The following is a 22,054-nucleotide window of genomic DNA, read 5'->3' as shown; positions in this document are numbered from 1 at the left end:
ATCACGAGGTGTTCCAGGTCGGGTGCACAGGACTGCTGAACAAGCATGATAATGTTGAGGTCAGGATCAGAGTAAGAGCCAGAATTGGAATCAGAGTCAGGTTTATTATCGTTGACTTATTTGATGGGAAATCACTCTGCGCCTTGTAAGGCATGAAAATGCCTGACGCAGGCCTCTCATGGTCTGAGTCAATGCTCCCTCCCTCCCTATATGATGGGAAATCTGTTGCCTTGCAGCAGCAGTACAGTCAAAAAATGTGGCCATCAAAATAAATCCGATGTCAGAGGGGAAGAAGCTGTACCTCAGTTGGGTGGGTGTGGGTCTTCAGGCTCCTGTGCTTTGTTCCCAGTGGTGGTCACGAGAGGGAATGTCCCAGGTCGTGAGGGTCATCAGTGATGGGTGCCACTTTCTTGAGGCACCACATCTTGAAGATGTTCTCGAGGCTGGGGAGGATTTGTGCTGGTGATGGAGCTGGTTGAGTTTATAACGCTCTTCAGCCTCTTGCAATCCTCTGCTTCTGAGCACATTTGCCAGGCTGTGATTCAACCGGTTAGAATGCTCTCCACCATACATCTGTAGAAATTTGCCAAAGTTTTTAAACCTACTCCATGCACTATTGATTTGTTCATGTCATAACATAATATCAAATCATAACATTGAGCTTCATTGAATCGTGGGACATATATGGTGTGTATCATTTTACTACTCTCATATATTGCATCTCAGTGAAAAGCAATTGAAAGACACTAGAGTAATCTAGATTATTTATATGTCTTTGCAACATAGTTTGTTCATTAACTTTCAGATGGTGACAACTACCTTGCTTTAGGTTAGCTGCCGAAGATACTAAACTGGTGCAGATATCAACACTCTGCTAAGGTTTGGGTTATTTGCACCACTCTCAGGTTTGCCAAGTTTACCACAGAGGATTCAGACCCCATGTTTCATTTATAATCTGCTTTGATGTAAGTTATCCTAAAAGGAGTACATCTGAAAGATGCATCTGCTACTCTGTGGGGCTCCTTCGGTATTGTACCATTAACATCAGCACAAGGTTTGGTTCATCCTGAAATGTGGAAAATGATCTGTGTTCACAGGGTGCACCAGGAACCTTTGGTTTTTAGAGGTCAGTGTGGTGCGGTGGGGACAGGTTGGTCGAGGTCCTTAGTGTAAGGCAATTCCACCCACGTACATCAGCCAACAGGTTGACAACATCTTGGGGTTTGGCTTTGTGAATTCACAAACACAAACGTAATCTCTATATTGGAGTTTGACCACTGAAGTTTGGGTGACCTTAGATCTGGAGTAAATTGTCACCACAAGTTGAAATGTTTTCCATGAGTTTCAGAATCATCCAAATTTACTGGAGGAATAAGCAAACTAATAAGCAAACCTCTCCCAGGCCAACATATCTAATATTGCGGTCAAACTTTCTCTCTGTTGGCTATGTTGGGTTGACAATGTCGTTCACATGCCCGATACCAGACTCTGGAAACAGAGGAGAGGGTTCAAGGATGTGCTGAAATCCTCACTTACTCCTGGGATCTTCTGCCCCATGAGCTCAATGTGGAGAAGGTGTGTTTAGGTTCACATACAAACCCTGTGTTAGTAGTGGAAGGAGTGCACCATCTCACAGATGACCCTCATTCCCACATCATCTGTGGAAGAGTCTGTGATTCCCACTTAAGCTTCATCGTTCCTTAACAGCCACAAAACTGGAGTGGAAGCAAATGAAAATCGATCCTGAGAAGATGAGAAAGATACTTGTAATGATTGCAGCACAGGCTTCAAGTGCAGAGTAACAGTGTATTCTTCTTCTGTGGCTGTGTAAACTTGCCTTTAATGCATTATCCAGCTGTGCAGTTTGTGAGCATCCAAATTGTCAGCAAATTGGTTGAAGTTATAGTTTGCTTATAAAGAATATTTTAGTAACCTGCATTATATCTGTCTTAATTTTATTCCCAGGGCAATCACTCGGGGGTATTCATCTTCTCAGATTATTAATGCAAGTTTCCTGGATGTGAGGTAAACCAAAGTGCTGTTGCTTAGCAACTGTTATTAAAATTTCCTAGTTAGATTTGTTGTAGATCCTATGTGAGTTACATTATCAGGTCTAACCAAAACCAAATCCTTCGGCCTTTGATCAAAAGGAAACTATATTCTATTCAATATGTTTAGTTTTTCACATTTAAGGAGATTCATCCAATTAAATAAGAGACGGGGAAGGGGAAACCATACAAAACTGTTGAATAAATTAACAAAACTTGTTCCTCTTTTGTAATTTTCCATTTCATGCTATGTTCCTGATCTCTCCCCACTTGCCTGTGCATGGTCGGGCCATGTTTGAGTGTCCATTGGCCAGATTTCCCCCAAGACAAGTTTTGCACATCCACAAATTCTACCTCCAAACTCATTTTCTGGGAGTCAGGGTGCAACAGCAACGATTGGTTGAATTCATGCAGCACATGTTCAAAGCTGAATATCCTAAAGGAGCTTTAAAGGCAAGAGTTGCATCTTTGAGCAGAGAGGTGATCTTGTATCTCCTGCGTTGACTCTGTTACAATGGGATTGTAGCCAGATTTGTGAGGTCTAGTGGTGTCTTATTTATTAGTAATTGAAAAGGACAGCACAGAAACAGGCCCTTCAGCCCATCTAATCCATGCCGAACCACTTAAGCTGCCCACTCTCATTGACATGCACTGACCGGGACCATAGACCCCCATACCACTTCCATCCATGTGCCTATCCAAACTTCTTTTAAAGGTTGAAATTGAGCTTGCATACACCACATGCACTGGCAGCTCATTCCACACTCTCACAACCCTCTGAGTGAAGAAGTTGCCCCTCATGTTCCCCTTAAACTTCTCATCTTTCAGCCTTAAGCCACAACCTTTGGTTGTAGTCCCACCCAACCTCAGTGCAAAAAGCCTGCTTATATTTACCCTTTCTATATCCCTCATAATTTTGTTTTCATCTATCAAATCTCCTCTCAATCTTCTACATTCCAAGGAATAAATTCCCAACCTATTCAATCTCTCCATATATCTCAGGTCTTCCAGACCCAGCAAAGTCCTTGTAAATTTTGGCTGTACCCTTTCAACATTATTTACACCCTTCCTGTAGGTAGGTGACAACAACTGCACACAGTGCTACACATTAGGCCTCACCAATGTCTTATGCAACTTCAACATCCCATCTACTGTACTCAGTAATTTGATTTATGAAGGCCAATGTGCCAAAAGCTTTCTATATGGCCCTATCCACCTGTGATGCTACCTTTGACAAATTGCCAGCTGGTTGTACTCTCTGATTTGCTTTGGGTGGACACAGTCAGTTTAAAATGTGACAAAGCAAAGCTTGTTGACTAGGTTGATATAGTTTTTTTATATTTATAGCTCCAGCTGTCACATGCACCAAGATACAGCAAGAAACCTTACTTTGTATGCCATCCATAAAGATCATTTCAAAACATAAGATACGGATTTGTGTCACCTTTGTGTATCTTTTTTTCTTCAAAGCATTAATCATCCTTCTTGATACTATATATTCAAAACAGCAAGGATAACCATTTCAAAACAAGCAGGATGCATTCTGGTCTGGATATGTCCTCAGTGAACCTGAACTTTGAGGAAATGGCAAAAAATGACTCAGTATTATCCCAGGTAATGTTAGCAATCAAGTTCTTCAGCATACCTACAGTATCTCACGCATTAAAACACTATGATATATTCTGACTGATGTTGAATGTACACTTCATATTCATGGCTGTTGGCCTGAGTTGGGCATGTGTGTGTCAAGTCAATGCCCTTTTGGACATTCAATTTCTTATTAGCTTTCCATTTGGTACTGAAGTTAATTGTGTACTTCTGTAAATATTGGTACTTGTGTATTATGGAAAATTGTTATGAAAGATTTCTATAAAGAATTTGTCCTGTAAAATTTTAATTTTTGCTCTGTATGGAAGGATGTTACTGTTTACATTTGATGAAAAAAGATAGTCTCAAATATTGAGCTGCGAAACAACGTTAATCTCTCCCAAAGTTCTTATTCTAAGAGTATGCCTGCTGAATGCATCCTGATAGTCGTATTACACCATCAGTCCTTTAAACTGTGCTTTTGCAAATTGGTTGATTCACCTTGAATGATCATTTACAGTGAATAGACTGAACTTACAAGAATTATTTCAATCAAAAATGTTCACGAAAGGGCTTCTTAAAGCATAATTTACTCTAAGAGAATAAATCACAAAGGATGATAAATCATCATTCTTTTCTAAAAGTCTGCAAATTGCGTTGTGAATTTTTACATGATGATTTACATTACGTATTTGCAATTACTTAGCAAAGAATGAGGAAATCTCAGCATCGCTTTGTATTCTGCCATCTATATTACCCCCTTCAATACATGAGCATCAGTACTACAATCAGTCATGCATCGATCACGAGGAGTTAATCTGTGAAATATAATGATTTTATTACTGTGAAGTCAGTCAAGAAGACATAAATAAAGTGTTTATGATGCTGTCTCAGGCATTGAATACAGTGGGGTAAAGTTTATGTCACACTGCAAACTGTCTACAACGCAACTGTCAAATTCAACTTACACAGCAAGCAATCTGCTTAAAGAAAACAAAAACCACAGCACCTTCTCATGATAATTAAACCAAGTAAATGTGGTGATTGGAGAACAATTATAAAAATTATTTGCATTATATTAGCATTATTTACTAATGGCAGGATGATTACCGAGCCTAAACTAATCTCCTCCACCTGGATTACTATGTAGAAAAGAATATACATATATTTAATTAAATAAATTGTATATTAAAAAGGAGTCAATTCCTGATCCTGATTGTTTTACAGGTGACAGATACAATTATGGAAAAGTTGCTCTTCTCATTGCCTCATTCTCCTGCTTGCGTGGAAGCTCTGCGACTTTACCTTGTTCTGCCTGAGCTCATTGCTGTACTTCAAAGGACAAAGAAATCAGAGCTGATGGAATCCCTGACCAGAGCCATAACTTCCCTTGATAAAAGCTGCTTTGAAGTTCTAGGTAAGGGATTGCTTTTTTGCACTTAAATGTCATCAATATCTCCGCTGTTTGCGGTTAAAAGAAGAAAATAAATTGTTTGGTTTTTGAGATGCAATGTAAGACTTTAATAACTTATCATAAGGAAAGGCTTGTGTAAGGAGCCCACGTACAATGTTCAGATTGATCCAGTTGCAATGGCTTCAATCTCCAGTCAAAAGAACTGAGCACATAATGTGGGTAGGCATATCAGTACAATATTGAGGTAATTCTGCAGAAGGAGATGGCATCTTTAGGATGAACTGTTAACTCATTGTTCTACCTACTTCTTGAATCTTGTGATCTGGTGTGGCTTCCAGTTTTCCTATAGCCCTTCCCTGAAACAAATTATCTACCATCTTTTCAGCTCAGACTTCGGAGCTGAAATACGTTGTGAGGTCAAAATTAACCAGCTGCTCCCCAGAACAATTTTTGGCACTTTTAAATAAAAAGAGAAAGTGCTGAGAAAATTCAGCAAGTCATGTAGCACCTGTGGGAAGAGAATAGAGCAATTCACCAGAACTTGAAAAAGCAAAGGCAGGGAGAAGGTAGCAGGAAAAACTGATAGGACAAAGGGATTGATTATGACAGGTGAGGCCTAGTAAAATAGGGTATTGGGGCCAATACTTCAGCTGGGTCCTCTGGGTACATCCCACAGCCCTGTTATTAGCATCACATAACACAGACAAAAAAGTGTGATCATCCTCTAACTGTTCCCAGTAGCCTGGCCTCACTCTTTCACATGTATCCTCTCCACTTTATCTGCCATCTCTGCAACTTAAAACCATCTTTTTTATCTCTCTTTCCCAGTTCTGACAAAGGTTCTGACAAAAATCAATCCTGCTTCTTGTTACACAGACACTTCAAGAGCTGATGAATGTTTCCCAAGCTGTCTGTCTTTATTTTAACCATCAGCACAGTGTTTGTTTCCTTAAGCCTTTTAGATTTCTGCTAAAGTTAAGTGAGTCAACCAGAAGAACTCCTGTATCACCCAGGGCATGCCCTTTTCTCACTGTTACCATCAGGTAGGAGATACAGAAACCTAAACGCACACACTCAGCGATTCAGGAACAGCCCCTTCCCCGCTGCCATCTGATTCCTAAATGGACATTGAAGATTTGGACACTACCTCACTTTTTTAATCTACAATATTTCTGTTTTTGCCCATTTTTTAGAATCTACTCAATATACGTCATTGATTTGCTTGTTTATTATTATGCTTTATTTAATTTATTATTATTATTATTTCTCTCTCTGCTAGATTATGTATTGCATTGAACTGCTGCTGCTAAGTTAACAAAATTCACGTCGCATGCTGGTGATGATAAACCTGATTCTGATTCAGTTTATGCTTATCATCTACTGATCCGTTTTTAGTCCAATTTTCAGTTTGCTCTTTCAATTGTTGACTGGCACTTTGACCTTTATTTCACCTGACTATTAATGGGCTCTCTCTTGATCAGAATGTTGGTGGAGGGCAATGCCTGTCTACTACTACAGGCGTCTTGTGAAGGTTTATCATGAAGAATCGGAGCGACTTCTTTCTTCCACTATGGCTAAAATCCCAGAAGATATCTCAAACCTTCAGAACACATTAAAAATTTTACAAGTGCTTTCCAAGGTTGGTAAGAACTTCTCTTACTCTGAGCTTTTATTCTGAGTGTGTCTCCATATAGTGACTATAATTCTCTGAGCATAGCCACAGACAATGATAGAAGCAGACAATATGGGAAAGTATTTAACTGGAGAGTTGGAGGTGGGTAATTCTGATGGTACTAGGCAGGAACTTGGGAGTATAAATTGGGAATGGAAGCTCTCTGGAAAATGTTCCACACTTCTGCTGAACATGTTTAGGGACTACCTGCATGTTGTTCTGGAGAGGTTTGTCTGAATGAGACATAGAAAGGATGGTAGGATGAACCATGGTTGACAAGAGAGTTGGAACATTTAGTGAAAAGGAAGAAGAAAGAGTTAGAAGGCAAAAATCAGAGAGGGATCTTGATAATTATAAGATAGCCAGAAAGGAGCTTAAGGATTTTAAGAGCGCTAGAAGAGAACATGAGAAGGTTTTGGCTAGCTGGATAAAGGAAAACCCCCAGTTCTGCATGTAGGTAAGGAACAGATGGATGACTAGGATGAGTGTAGGACTGCTTGGGGATAAAGGGAGAAATGTGCTTGGAAGCAAAGAAGGTAATCAATTCTTGGCTTCAGATCACCAGGTAGAGAGACTTTGAATGTGAGGCCTGTGTGGAACACACTAATGTGCTGATGCATGTAAAGGTTATGGTAAAGGTAGCATTGGATCCTCTGGAAAACATTAGGATGGATGAGTCCTTGGGAATAGATAGGATAACCTTCAGGTTATAATGGGAAATGAGGGAACAGATTGCTGGGATATGGACAATGAACTTTGTGTCCTTCCTAGCCACAGGAGTAGTACCAGAGGACTGAAGGATGGCAAATGTTTTTTGTGTTGTTCAAGAAAATTAATAGGGATAATACTGGGACTTGTAGACCAGTAAGTCTTATATCTATGGTGGACAAACTATTGGAGAGGATTTTCAGAGTCAGGACTTGCAAGCCTTTGGAGAAGCATAGTTTTATTAGGGACTGTCAGCATGACTTTTTGAGGGGCAGGTCATGCTTCGTGAACCCGATTAAATTCTTTGAGGAAGTGACAGGACAAATTGATAATGGTAGAGTAGTGGATGTGGTATATATATTTTAGTAAAGTGTTTGACAAAGTTTCCCAATTGTAGGCTCATCCAGAAAGTAATGAGCATGGCATCCATGGAAACTTGGCTGCATGGATTCAGAATTAGCTTGCCTACAAATGGCAAAGAATGGTAATAGATGGAGTGTATTCTGCCTGGAGTGGTTTGTGACTACTGGTGTTCCACAGGGATTTGTTCTGGAACCCTGCTCTTTGTGGTTTGTATCTAAATGACTTGGATAATGAAATGGAAGAGTAGGTTAGTAAGTCAGCGGATAACAAAAAGATTGTTGGGCTTGTGGGTGGTGTAGAAGGTTGTAGGTTATAACAGGATAGACAGGAAGCAGAGTTGGGTGGAGAATGTGAAATATTATGTAAATTAGCACTTTAAATGTGGAGTGCAACTGGCCAGGACTGGAAAGTGGAGCTTTCACCATTAGACTCATGGCTACAAGAACGAGATTTAGACAGAAAATGTGGTTTATTTTAATTTCTGTATCTGTTTGGGACATGGATATCATTGCTAAGGGCAGCATTTATTTCTCATCCTTAAATGCCCTTGAGAAGCTGGTGATGAGCTGTCTTGTTGAATCATTGCACTCCTCCTAGTGAAAGGGCTTTTACAGTCTGGCTGGGCAGAGTTCCAGTGACATACACACGATGAATGTGCCTATGTTTTCGCCATCCTCAACATTACTGATTGAGGTTCGAGCTGTCTGACTCAAGACAGAAGTTGGACATGTGGTGGAATATTCTCCACTCACCTGGATGCCTATAGCTCCAATCCCAAGAAGCTGGATGCACCGGCATCTCTTCAAACACTCAACTTTGTTTAATATCATGGCTGCAGTGTTTCCTGTAGTTACACACTAAAACTCTTCCTGAACCCACAACTTCTACAACCTGAAAGCACAATGCTTGCAGGTGCATGGAAATGCCACCACTTCCAATTCCTTTTCACAGAACAAGAACTGTGAGATAATGGACAAGCCATTCAGCCCATGAAGTTGTACTGATCTCGATGACAATTTACACTAAATATCCTCCTCCTGTCTATTGTCCATATCTGTCCATTCCCTTCATATTTATGTGTCTATCTAAAAGTCTCCTTAGCCTCTATTGTGTCCAGGTCACCTTCAAGCAGCGATGCCTCAAAAAACTGGCATCCGTCATTAAGGAGCCCCCATTACCCAGGATATGTCCTGCTCTCATTGCTACCACCAAGAAGAAGGCACAGGAGCCTGAAGTCACACACAAGGATTCAGGAACAGCTTCTTTTCCTTTGCTATCTGATTTCTGAATGGACATTGAACCCATGACCTCTACTGCACAACTTTTAATTTTTTTTTGTACTACTTATTTAATTTAACTGTTTGTATATATTTGCTCTAATTCACATTTATCCCTCTTTTATTATATGTTGCTTTGTACTGTTGCCGCAAAGACAACAAATTTGACAACATGTGCCAGTGATATTAAACCTGATTCTGATTCTCTTAAGCTCTGCCGAACTGGCTCTTTCCACCATTTCCACTAGTGACCCGTTCCAGGCTCCTACCACACTCTGTGTAAATAGATAAATAAGTAGATTTGCCCCTCACTTCATCTTTACACTCCCCCTTGCTAACCTTAAAGTGTGTTCTTGGGCCTTTCTACCTGTGGAAAAAGAAATTCAGTCCAGCCTATCAAGCCACACATCATGTTTACTGATAAATCAGTCATAATTCCTCCTCTATTAAATATTCCAGTACCTTTTGCTGCAAGAACACTGTGGGAAAATCTTCCATCATGTTAATGAAAGCATTTCAATTAAGGGCAGACATTGAATGCTATTCTAGCTGAAATGATGTGTACATCCTGGAAATAAAAAAATTGGACTTGATTTTAGACTAACCCATTTAGACTAAAATTTTAGAGGATTCAGATCAGATCAGATGTTCACTTTAAATCCATCATGATTTTAATCCTAATTGAAAAGAAGTAGAATTGGCTGTATATAAAATATGTTTATGGCTAGGACTATTGCATGTGGTAAGATTAGGTCAATTAGTCCTGTTTCGCTTGAGCTAGGAAGACTGGGAGAGGATTTAGCTGAAACGTAGAAATTTCTCACAGACCTAGACAGACAGTAGTATGTTTCTTGTGGCTGGGATGTGCAGAACTAAGTCACAATCTCAGGATACAGGATAAGCATTTTGGACTGAGGCAGATGAAATTTCATCACACCGGTCAGGATGAACCTGTAGAATTTGCCACTATGGAGGGTTATGGAGACCAAGGTACTGACTATATTTAAGGACAGAGAAAAATTTCTAAATGAAAAAGACGTCAATCATCATTAGGTACGGGAAGAGAGTGGGAAAATAGTGTAATGGGCCATCAATATTTGAGGTCAACGAGGAGTGATTGCAGAATAACCATCTTTGATGCTTTACCTGTTGTTATTGTCTTGGATTGACCTAGACCATGCAAGTGAATATTATACATGGATAACTGCAGCGAGTGGGAGCTGTTTACGTTTCTCATGTCATTTGTTCTTGTATTGGTAAAAGCACAAGTAATCAAAATATCTAATTCATACCATATTAGTCTTTGCAGCAACATTTATGGAAGTTGACTAACCCTAACAACCCGATAACTTCATTATCTACGAAGGACTCTGAGATTGCATCAGGAAAAACAGTGGTGCAGATCTTTACTAGCTAGTAGTCGAAACTTCGAAGTATCTCTTAAATATGCAAGGTCATGCTTCGTTCATGTTTTCCATCTCATACTGATGATTAATATTTGATTATATGTCGGCAGGTAAATTCTACCAGAGATTATTGCATTCGAGAGAGGAACTTCAAAATTCCTGTAATGAAAATATTTGAAAAGTCATTTAGGGTAAGTGATATTTTATGCTATTAAATGTTATGCTGAAAATGATCCCAGTGGCAATTCAAGTGCTAATATCCTCCAGCTTTACAGTTTATTCTCACTGCAACTTCTGCTGAAAGAACTGAAAATAGACTCAAGAGATTTTTAGTACTGTGTTTGTATTGATAGTTTGTTAAATGGGAAAAGAAAAGCTAGACTTACGGTGATGCATAAACTCTACAGGCTGTAGAAACAGGAGAGAACCAAAACAACATTATGGGATAAAGCACTGTGTATATTCAACTTGAGAGTTTGTCGATCTAATCATGAAATTTGATGCTTAAAACAATACTTAGGTTCACGCCACTGTTCAAAAAAGGATGCAGGTAAAAGGCAGGTAACTATAGGCCAGTTAGTTTAACATCTGGAGTTGGGAAAATGCTTGAAGTTGTCATTAAAGAAGAAATAGCGAGGCATCTGGAAAGAAATGAATCCATCAGGTAGATGCAGCATGGATTCTGCAAAGGCAGGTCCTGTTTGACAAACTTACTGCAGTTCTTTGAGGATGTAATGAGCACAGTGGACAGAGGGGAACAGATAGATGTTGTTTACTTGGATTTCCAGAAGGTGTCCGATAAGATGCCGCATAAAAGACTTATCCATAAGATAAGGATGCAGAGAATTGGGGGTGATGTATTAGCATAGATAGTGGATTGGTTAACTAATAGAAAGCAGAGAGTTTGGATACATGGGTGTTACTCTGGTTGGCAATCAGTGGTGAGCGGTGAGCCGCAGGGGTTGGTGCTGGGCCCGCAACTGTTCACGATATACATTAACAATCTGGAAGAGGGGACCGAGTGTAGTGTATCTAAGTTTGCTAGTGACATTAAACTGAGTGGGAAAGCAAATTGTGCAGAAGAGATAGAGAGTCAGCAGAGAGATATAGATGGTTAAGTGAATGGGCAAGGGTCTGGCAGATGGAGTACAATGTTGATAAATGCGAGGCCATCCACTTTGGAAGGAAAAATGGAAGATCGGATTATTATTTAAATGGTAAAAAATTGCAGCATGCTGCTGTGCAGAGGGACTTGGGAGTGCTTGTGTATGAACCACAAAGGGTTGGTTTGTAGGTGCAGCAGGCTATCAAGAAAGCAAATGGAATGTTGGCCTTCAGTGCTAGAGAGATTGAATTTAAGAGCAGGGAGGTTATGCTGCAGCTCTACAGGGTACTGGTGAGGCTGCACCTGGAGTACTGCATACAGATATGGTCTCCTTCCTTGAGGAAGGATATACTGGCTTTGGAGGCGATGCAGAGGAGGTTCACCAGGTTGATTACAGAGGTGAGGGGGTTAGACTATAAGGAGAGATTGAGTCGCCTGGGACTGTACTCACTGGAATTCGGAAGAATGCAAGGAGATCTTATAGTACATTATGAAAGAGATAAATAAGATAGAGGCAGGAAAGTTGTTTCCTCTGATAGGTGAGAATAGAATGAGGTGACATAACCTCAAGATTCGGGGTGTAGATTTAGGGTGGAGATGAGGAGGAACTGCTTTTCCCAGAGGGTGGTGAATCTGTAGAATTCTCTGCCCAATGAAGCAGTGGAGGCTACGTCAGTAAATATATTTAGGACAAGGTTGGATAGATTTTTGCATAGTAGGGGAATTAAGGGTTATGGGGAAAAGGCAGGTAGGTGGAGATGAGTCCATGGCTAGATCAGCCATAATCTTATGGAATGGCAGAGCAGGCTTGATGGGCCAGATGGCCTACTCCTGCACCTATTTCTTATGTTCTGAGTTTCCTTCCTCTGCACTTGAGTAAGTATCTGTAGTAATACTAAACAAGATACTGGAGGAACTCAACAGCTCAGGCAGCACCTGTGGGGGAAATGGACAGTCAGGTTTTAGGTTGAGAAGTCCAGGAGAAGAGCCTTGACACAGATTGTTGCCTGTCTATTGCCCTTCACAGATGCTGCCTGAACTGCTGAGTTCATCCTTCAACTGCAGACTTTTAGTGTCTCCTTTTGTTGTAATAATCCCAAGTAGAGCATTTGGAAAATAATACTGGTATATTTTCATGTTATAATTTGCAGGAATATTCTAAGAACTGCTTTCCCTATGCTTTGAAAACAGAACTGGATCAATTCATAAATGAGGTACATATTATATTTAGAAACAAAGTTAAAATATCTGAATGCTACTGTTAACCTTTGAATGAAAGTTGATAGTTTAATGTTATCTGCATTTAAAAAGAGAATAGAATTACCCAACTTTTTTTTGCAAAATCATTGATTTCATTCCTCATAATTAAGGAATAGTTTATTTTATGGGTACATGTATTTTGAGTAGAAGCTCAACGAATTTATTAAGTTTATTGGAACCAGAACAAAGGGATATTACTTAATGAAGACAACAGTCACAAACTGATCCTGGGAATCTCCAAGGCTCACCCTCTGAGTGACTGCATCATGGTCTCCTTTCATCCTGTGGTGGGAATTGGACAGTCAACATTTCAGGTTAAGGACCATCCTCTGAGCCAGATGAAGGGTCTCAACCCAAAACGTCGATTGTCTATTTTCCTCCATAGATGTTGCCTGACCCACTCAGTTCCTGCAGGAGTTTGTTCTTAGCTCCAGTTTCTACCACCAGCAGTCTCCTAAGTCTCCTCTTCTCACCTTTCTCCTGTTGACTGCTCATACTCTTCCTCGAGGTCACAATTATTTGCTCTCTCAAACCCCATATTTGATGCTTGTTTTTACTTTGATCATGCATTGGTAACTAACCATCTGCTGAGTTATTGCATCCATTCCTCAAAGGTTACCCCTTTTTCTTTCTTTGGAGCCTGATCTATTTTCTTGTTTTTCATATCACCACTTTTGCCCCATGGTATAAATGTGTCTCTTATCCTGATGCAATACTTTTGCGGATATCTTTCTTGCAGCTATTCTCTGTTCCTTTACCAATATTCTCCCCCTAAACCTGCCTTGCCTGATGACCATTGTATGAGCACACACTCAATGCTGGAGGAACTCGGCAGATCAGGCATCTGTGGATGGAAAAGAACAATCAATGTTTCAGGCCAAGACCCTTCATCAGGTTAGAGTTCTTCCAGCATTTTGTGTGTGTTGCTCAAGATTTCCAGCATCTGTAGAATCACATGTATTAGCACACCTGGTTGTGAAGATTCCTATCCCATTTGGAGAACTGTACCTCTTTAGTACATTCATTGAAAACTTCACTGACGATTTTGATCACACAAGTATCCCTGGTGAAATGATATTCTGTGCCTAGTTATCTCCTCTTCGCACCAGGCCAGCTGAATGTAGATCTGGCCTCCAAACCCTTGTAATAAATGTCAAATTAAATGGTAAATTGGTTTACTACTGTCACATTACAGAGGTACAGTGAAAAACTTTGTATGTCATGCATACAGATCCTTTCAATACATTACTGCGTTGAGGCGGTTGGTACAAGGGAAAAACAATAACAATGCAGAATAAAATGTTACAGTTGCAGAGAAAGTGCTGTGCAGCCAGACAATAAGATGTAAGGCTATTGTGGGGTCAAGAGTCCTTCTTTATTACACCATTCAATAGTCTTATAAGAGAGGGACAGAATCTGTCCCTTGAGCCGATGCTACGTGCTTTTTGGAGACTGTTAACAGTTTGCAGTTAGCCATATTTTTGCTGTCCTTGATTAGTAAATTTGTTTATTATTGTTACATGAAAAATTTGTCTTGCATACCATCCATGCAGATCAATTTGTTACAACAGTGCACTGAGGCAGTATGAGGGAGAACAACAGAGTGCAAATGAAGTGTGACATTTACAGGGAGAGTGCAATTCAGGTGATCCTCTGCTTCTCGATCTCACAGTGTTCAGTGAGCAGTGCTGAAATTGCTTTAAAGCAGTGGTCCCCAAACTCCAGGCTGTGAAGCATGCAGGGGTGCAGTGGTAGTGGGAGGCACCCTGCGTATCTTTAAGGAAAAAGCAGAAATAAACAAGCTAATTAATTAGGTGCTGCCCGGCACATAAATGTTGGCCCAGATCAGAGCCAATTGCCAATTTCACTTGCTCTACGCGATGTTCGCTCCTCTTACCAGGGCGCTGGAGCCTTTAGCTGTTCCATTGTTTGGTCAATTTAAATGCCAGCCCAGACAGGCTGAAAAGACAGGGCTGTCAGGATCGAGGTGAAATGTTGAATCTACACAAACTTCTAGGACAGTTACGTGCTGGCCCCAGGACAGATCCTCTGACATTTTTCAGAGAGAGAAACGTCGATCCTTAATGCCGAAGAATTTAAAGTTATTGACCCTCTCCACCTCAGTTCCTCTAATGAAGACTGGCTTATGGGCGGCACCTAACTAATTAGCTTGTTTATTTCGGCTTTTTTCTTAAAGGTGTGCTGGGTGCGCTCCGGCAACCACTGCAGCCCTGCATGCTTCGTGGCCCGGAGGTTGGGGACCACTGCTTTAAAGCATTGTTCTATGCCAATACTGCAGTTCCAGTGGTGTCTGTGTACAGCTTTCATGTTCTTTCCACATGGGTTTTCCCAGATGCTTTACTTTCATAAGAGGTGGAGGATGGTGGGCGAATCATCTGTTTGAATTTGCTCCTAGTGTATCGGTGAGTAGTAGATCCGGCGTGTTGATGGAAATATGGGGAAATAAAATGGGACCAATGGAAGTTTGACACAAATGGGAATTGATGTTGGGTACAGACCACACTTAGAAGTTTGTTTGTGCTGTATGACTTGATGCTGTCTGACGATCGTCACCTCTTCATGGTGGAGAGGCTTCCGAGGTGATGCTATCTGGAATTTAGCCATCTGGCAGTTAGCTCCCGGTAGGATCACGCATGGCAATAGGGACAAAGGGGAAGTTCCAGACCAACAATCCACCCAAGTCCTTAACAGTGGAGCTGGCAGAAGATGATGACACATCACAACGACAGCAAAGGTGAAAGAAGGCTGCAACAGTGAATGATCCCCAGTTGTCTTGAATTCCATGCCACCAGACCCTGATGCTGAGCTGTCAAGTACTGTGTGGTGGCTGCCTGTGTATCAGGCTCCCAATGATGAACAAAGTCGCACACAGGCATTCTCCACTACGGCAATCCACACTGATATCCTGGATATGTGGATGCTGGACTGGCCTCTATCATCACCTGAGGAAGCAACTATAGACAACCAATTGGAGAACATCATATTCAACTTGAGTGATCGGATTACTACTACTATGGCTCAATGAGTCTAACAGTAGTGATATTAAATTACTAGGACTTGTTTGATACACTTCTAAATACGATGAAAACATTGCTTAACTAACTCTCACAACATTGCTGCCTAACATCCAGAGGCTTAGACCTGGAGTCTGAGTCCCATCAGAAAAGTTGTGGAATTTTAATTCAAGTAATTCATTAAATCGTGAATAAAAACATTATTTTCAAGGATAGGAACCATGAAACTACCAGATTGTTGTTAAAACCAAACTTGTTTTATTAATATTGCTTAAAAAGATGAAAATCTTTCATCCTTACCTTGTTTGGCCTATATGTAACTTTGTGCCTACAGATGTGGCTGATTCATAATTGTCTTGGTATTGGCAACATTTCAGGAGATGCTTGAATGATTAAAAGATAAGGATATTTCACTTGAATTGCCAAGGTAATGAATGCTACAGACCAAATGTGGGTTAATAGGATTAGTGCATTATAATGGTTGGTGTTGACATGGTGGGTTGAATGGCTGTACTCCATGAAATACAAGCCAAAGTGCTATCAAGAGTTCTAAATGTAGGAATATTTATTTTGATAAATACATACTAGGAGCATACAACTACCATTCAATGACAAGTATGAACCTGCTTGTGAAATGGCTAGAGACATTATGCTTTATTAAAGGTGTTGTTATTCTAGAATGGAAGATTTCATGGAGGCAAAAAGTGTTATTCAAGAAAGGAGAACCTTTTGTAGGAATGTTAATAGGGGATGCAACAAACACCCCTATCACAAAAGGTTTCTCCAGTACTAATCTTGTGCTTTCTTCACAGGTGATAAATGGAAATGTTGTACCTCCAGACCGACAGCACAAATCGGTGAGGGAATATTATGCAGCCCTTCGCAAGGTAGATTACTTGCATTGTATGTTTGCTTTTAAGTTAGCAATCACCCTTATTACTTTTTCCTCTCTTTATGGAACAATCAGATAAACAACTTCAGGTCACACCATATCTTGCCACCCTCAGAGAATTCAGAATCAGATTATTTTCATGCGACTGATAGTTTTTATCAGTTCATTACTCAGTATTAGACTGAGGCATTAGTCTGGGTTTTGGGCTTTAAGACTCCAGAAAGAAACTTGAACCCAGAATGGGCAAGAGTGCTACCCATTGAGACACACCAGACAATCTTCATATATTAAAATTTTATTTCAGATTCCAACATCTGGAGTTTTTGCATTTGAGTCCAGAGTACCGCATTTGTCTAGAGCAGCAAAATGGTAGTGCAAAGACACCATAAACTGGGTGATATGATGGCAAATAGAGACAATTTGTTATCTTGCTAAAATATCTAAAGCACATAAACTTTCATCAATATATAGTGATCAAATTTGTATTGCATTTTCTTTCACAGGTGATACAGCAATTAATTCCATATCCTTGCATCTTTGATATGGATACAAAACTTTATTTTTTAAAGCTGGAATCCAGAATACTTCTAAGAGTAAGTATGACTTTCAGGAAGTCATCCATGAACCATTTTCTATACATGCGTTATGTGTCAGGTCTGCACAGGCTGGCACCTTCCAGTCTCCAACCAGTTAACAGGAGTCACTGCCACTCATTTCCAACCCATCACCTGCAGCCTATTTAAGCCCGGCTCTCATTCATAGTTCTTTGTTGGGACAATTTTTTTGTCACTGTCAGCTAGAGTTATGGGAGCTGGCAGTTTGCACCACCTGTAATGTGATTGAAGGGAGCCTATGGTGGGAAATTCAGATGGGGAGTTAAGTGATAGTATGGAATGGATTTTGGTAAGAAATAAAAGGAAAATGAGTTTGGGGGGGAGAGAATGTGTCTGGGTAGGAGGGTCACCCACTGAAGGGCATAAGGACTGTGGTAGAAGATGCTGTTGATGGCAAGATTGTGATAGCTTTCATATCTAATTGTGACAAAGGCTTTCAGAAGTATATTGGTGAAGTAAAATCAGCAATATGTCTTAGCAAAGGTAGGGTGTTGATTACATGTGCTGACTTAAAACAACAGAAGAAAATACCGAAAATGAAGACTGTGGATGGAAGTAAAATTGTTAGTACATTAGGAGGGAGAAAATGAAGGTTTGGTGTGTTACTTCAGGTGTTCCTCTGTGCCTATCTATGGAGAATATTAGGGACAACTTGAGAGGGGGCAAGGTAGTTTTGTCTAGGAGATAATAGACCTGGAGAGAAAAATGTCTATTCTGTTGTCTTTTTCTGATGAAGTGCTTCGATCAAAGTCTATTTAGGCTGTATTAGTTATTCAGTCAGAATGTATGACTCTCCACCATTGCAGAGTTTTAAATGCCAATGAGTGGGACATGTCGCTACTTCTTGTAGGGTGAAACTGCAATGTGCAAAATGTGGATGTGAACCTGAATATGAGAATTGTGGAGTTGGTGCAGAGGCAAGATGCTGCAACTGTGGAGGTGCTCATAGTGCTGCTTATTTTGGATGCCCTGTTTTACAAAAGGCTTGGGAAATTCAGAAGGTGAAGTTGGTGCATAATACTTCTTATGCAGAAGCTGCAAGAAGATTTGAAACCACTACATCCGTTGGGTATCAGGTTAAAACAGACACTTACAGGGATTCGGATGGAGGAAGCTCATGGACTGAGGTTGTTCAGGGCGGAGTGGGGGAGGTGAAACATCTAGTAAGGTAATGATTCTTAAAAGAAAGATAGATTTTCTTCCGTTTCTATGTACTGTGGTTAATGGAACAGTACAGGCAGGAAAGAAATCTGATAGACTTAAACTTAGGATAATGGTGGATGCAACATCAAAGAATTTGGGTTTAGTGAGAATTACTGTAGAAAAGGTATATGAGGTATTTTGGAGAGAAGATTTGGGGAATGATAGTAGAAGGAATGGGCTGGTGGTGGAGGGTGATTGTATACAGGGTGCTATGTTTTGATCTTCTCCAACAACTTAGAGTTCTTCATTGGAATGTGAGAAGTCTGTCAGCGAATGGACAGGAATTTAAATCATATGTTTTAGGCTTTGGTGTTTCCTTGAATGTTCTTGTGTACAAGAAACTTGGTTGTGATCACATTTATCATTTTAGATTCAGGGTTATGAGGTTGTGAGATATGATAGACATACAGCTGTGGGAGGAGGTTGTGCCAATTTTGTGAAGGAGGGTTTCTTGTACAGATTTTTGCTTTCTCCAAAGAATACCAAATTTGTAATTATTGAATTGTGATAGGGTGGGATCAAAATTGTGAAATTTTATAATCCAGGTCAGGAATTGTCTGTGGAAGGTTTGGGGAGAATGGTGGGAAACTATTCTGGTAAAATTATTTTTGGGATGACTTTAACATACATAGCAGTTTGTGGGGCAGTACATCTACAGATGCTAATGGGGCAGTAGAAGAGGAGATTTTGGAAGAATATGATTTAATTAGTTTCAATGATGGCAGAAAGACATTGCTGCAAGTGGGGGCTCTTGTCTGGACTTGACTCGTATCTCTGCTCCACTTGCTGGAGTTAGTAGTTGGGATGTAATAACTTATTGTATGGGGAGTGATCATTTCCCAGTCTTGTGTATTTGTAGGGATCAAGGTTCACTGTCAGAATTTGGGTTCTGGTACTTTCATGGTCTTTTAGATGGCAAACTGGGGAAAATTTTCCACTGAATGTGAGAAATCATTTGATCAACTGTCTCCAGGTGATACCGGAGAAGACTATCACAGTATAATTCATAATCAGGTTTATTATCACTGGCATAATAACTTAGCAGCAACAATTCAGTGCAATACAAAATCTAGCAGAGAGAAAAAAAATAAAAATAATAATAATACTAGACAAGTACTGTAAATCAATTACAGTATACATATATTAAATAGATTTTTAAAAATGTGCAAAAACATAAATACTATGTAGTTAAAAAAAAGAAGTGAGGTAGTGGCTAAAGATTCAATGTCCATTTAGGAATCAGATGGCAGAGGGGAAGAAGCTGTTCCTGAATCACTGAGTGTGTGCCTTCAGGCTTCTGTATCTCCCTCCTGATGGTAACAGTGAGAAAAGGGCATGCCCTGGGTGCTGGAGGTCCTTAATAATGGACACTGCCTTTCTGAGACACCGCTCCCTGAAGATGTCCTGGGTACTTTGTAGGCTAGTACGCAAGATGGAGCTGACTAGATTTACAACCTTCTGCAGCTTCTTTCGGTCCTGTGCAGTAGCCCATGCATACCAGACAGTGATGCAGCCTGTCAGAATGCTCTCCACAGTTCAACTATAGAAATTTTTGAGTGTATTTGTTGACATGCCAAATGTCTTCAAACTCAGAATAAAGTATAGCCGCTGTCTTGCCTTCTTTATAACTACATTGATATGTTGGGACCAAGTTAGATCCTCAGAGATCTTGACACCCAGGAACTTGAAACTGCTCACTCTCTCCACTTCTGATCCCTCTATGAGGATTGGTATGTGTTCCTTCGTCTTACCCTTCCTGAAGTCCACAATCAGCTCTTTCATCTTACTGACATTGAGTGCCAGGTTGTTGCTGTAACACCACTCCACTAGTTGACATATCTCACTCCTGTATGCCCTTTCGTCACCACCTGAGATTCTACCAGCAATGGTTGTATTGTCAGCAAATTTATAGATGGTATTTGAGCTATGCCTAGCCACACAGTTGTGTGTATACAGAGAGTAGAGCAGTGGGATAAGCACACACCCCTGAGGTGTGCCAATGTTGATTGTCAGCGAGGAGGATATGTTATCAGCAATCTGCACAGATTATGGTCCTCCATTTAGGAAGTCGAGGATCCAATTGCAGAGGGAGGTACAGAGGCCCAGGTTTAGTAACTTCTCAGTCAGGATTGTGGGAATGATGGTATTAAATGCTGAGCTATAGTCGACGAACAGCATCCTGACGTAGGTAATGTGTTGTCCAGGTGGTCTAAAGCTGTGTGGTGAGCCATTGAAATTGTGTCTGCCGTTGACCTATTGCGGCAATAGGCAAATTGCAATGTGTCCAGGTCCTTGCTGAAGCAGGAATTGAGTCTGGTCATGACCAACCTCTCAAAGCATTTCATCACTGTCGATGTGAGTGCTACTGGGCGATAGTCATTAAGGCAGCCCACATTATTCTTCTTAGGCACTGGTATAATTGTTGCCTTTTTGAAACAAGTGGAAACTTCCGCCTGTAGCAGTGAGAGGTTGAAAATGTCCTTACATAACCCCCATTAGTTGGTTGGCAGAGGTTTTTGGAGCCTTACCAGGTACTCCATCAGGACCTTATGCCTTGCAAGGGTTCACTCTCTTTAAAGACAATCTAATATTGGCCTCTGAGATGGAGATCATATGGTCATCAGATGCAGCACGGATCTTCACAGCTGTAGTTGTATTCTCCCTTTCAAAGCGTGCATAGAAGGCGTTGAGTTCATCTGGTAGTGAAGAATCGCTGCCATTCAGGCTATTGGGTTTCGCTTTGTAGGAAGTAATGTCTTGCTGACTCTGCCAGAGTTGCTGTGCATCCGATGTCATCTCCAAACTCGTACAGAATTGTCTCTTTGCCCTTGAAATAGCCCTCCACAAATCATACCTGGTTTTCCGGTACAGGCCTGGGTTGCCAGTCTTGAATGCCAGAGATCTAGCCTTCAGCAGACAACGTACCTCCTGGTTCATCCATGTCTTTTGGTTTGGAATGTACAGTAAGTCTTTAGTGGCACACACTCATCCACACAGGTTTTAATTCCTAGTTTGTGGGCAGCCTATCAAGCCATTCCTTTGGTGTTAGGAGAGCTGGTAAGGAATGTGTTCTTGGTGGGCACAGGAATGTACAGAGGCTAGAGATGGGCTTTTCACATTTTGAAACATAAATTAACACCAGAAGCCTTGCTGAGTTTTCAGAAGAAGAGCGCAAAAGCAAGGAGAGTAATTAGAAATGCTAAAGGGAGGGCTTGGAGGGGATTTTGCTCATCAGTTGGGCAGGACACTAGCATACCAGTGGTGTGGGGAATGCTAAAGAAAATGTATGATGTTAGAGTTATAACCAGATTCCAGTATTAGTGGAGAATGGAAAGTTGGCTACAATGGCTGAATGTCTGGGAAACACGTTTGCAAGTTTACAGGATGTTTGAATGTGCCATGGATAATGACTTTACGATGGCTGAATCAAAATCAGATTTAATATCATCAGCATATGTTGTGAAATTTAT

At 40.6% G+C, this 22,054-nt stretch overlaps 1 protein-coding gene across 2 annotated transcripts in view; it reads left to right on the top strand.

The window, feature by feature from the left end:
• The window catches only part of LOC140196729 (probable E3 ubiquitin-protein ligase HERC3), a 70,233-nt gene that overhangs the window by 29,620 nt on the left and 18,559 nt on the right, over positions 1 to 22,054 (top strand). The window contains exons 10-17 of one of the 2 annotated variants that reach the window (XM_072256416.1): positions 1,966 to 2,025; positions 3,557 to 3,662; positions 4,863 to 5,052; positions 6,531 to 6,688; positions 10,586 to 10,666; positions 12,732 to 12,794; positions 16,688 to 16,732; positions 17,271 to 17,360. In XM_072256416.1, coding sequence (XP_072112517.1) covers positions 1,966 to 2,025; positions 3,557 to 3,662; positions 4,863 to 5,052; positions 6,531 to 6,688; positions 10,586 to 10,666; positions 12,732 to 12,794; positions 16,688 to 16,732; positions 17,271 to 17,360 — 793 coding nt within the window. Of the gene's footprint in view, positions 1 to 1,965; positions 2,026 to 3,556; positions 3,663 to 4,862; positions 5,053 to 6,530; positions 6,689 to 10,585; positions 10,667 to 12,731; positions 12,795 to 16,687; positions 16,763 to 17,270; positions 17,361 to 22,054 lie in introns of both variants that reach the window. The other variant, XM_072256415.1, reaches the window with a different exon arrangement.

This window comes from Mobula birostris, chromosome 4 (genome assembly GCF_030028105.1).
Source record: "Mobula birostris isolate sMobBir1 chromosome 4, sMobBir1.hap1, whole genome shotgun sequence".
Lineage (NCBI taxonomy): Eukaryota > Metazoa > Chordata > Chondrichthyes > Myliobatiformes > Myliobatidae > Mobula > Mobula birostris.
Note: the sequence above shows the minus strand (reverse complement) of the source record. Positions and strands in the feature narration are given on the sequence as shown.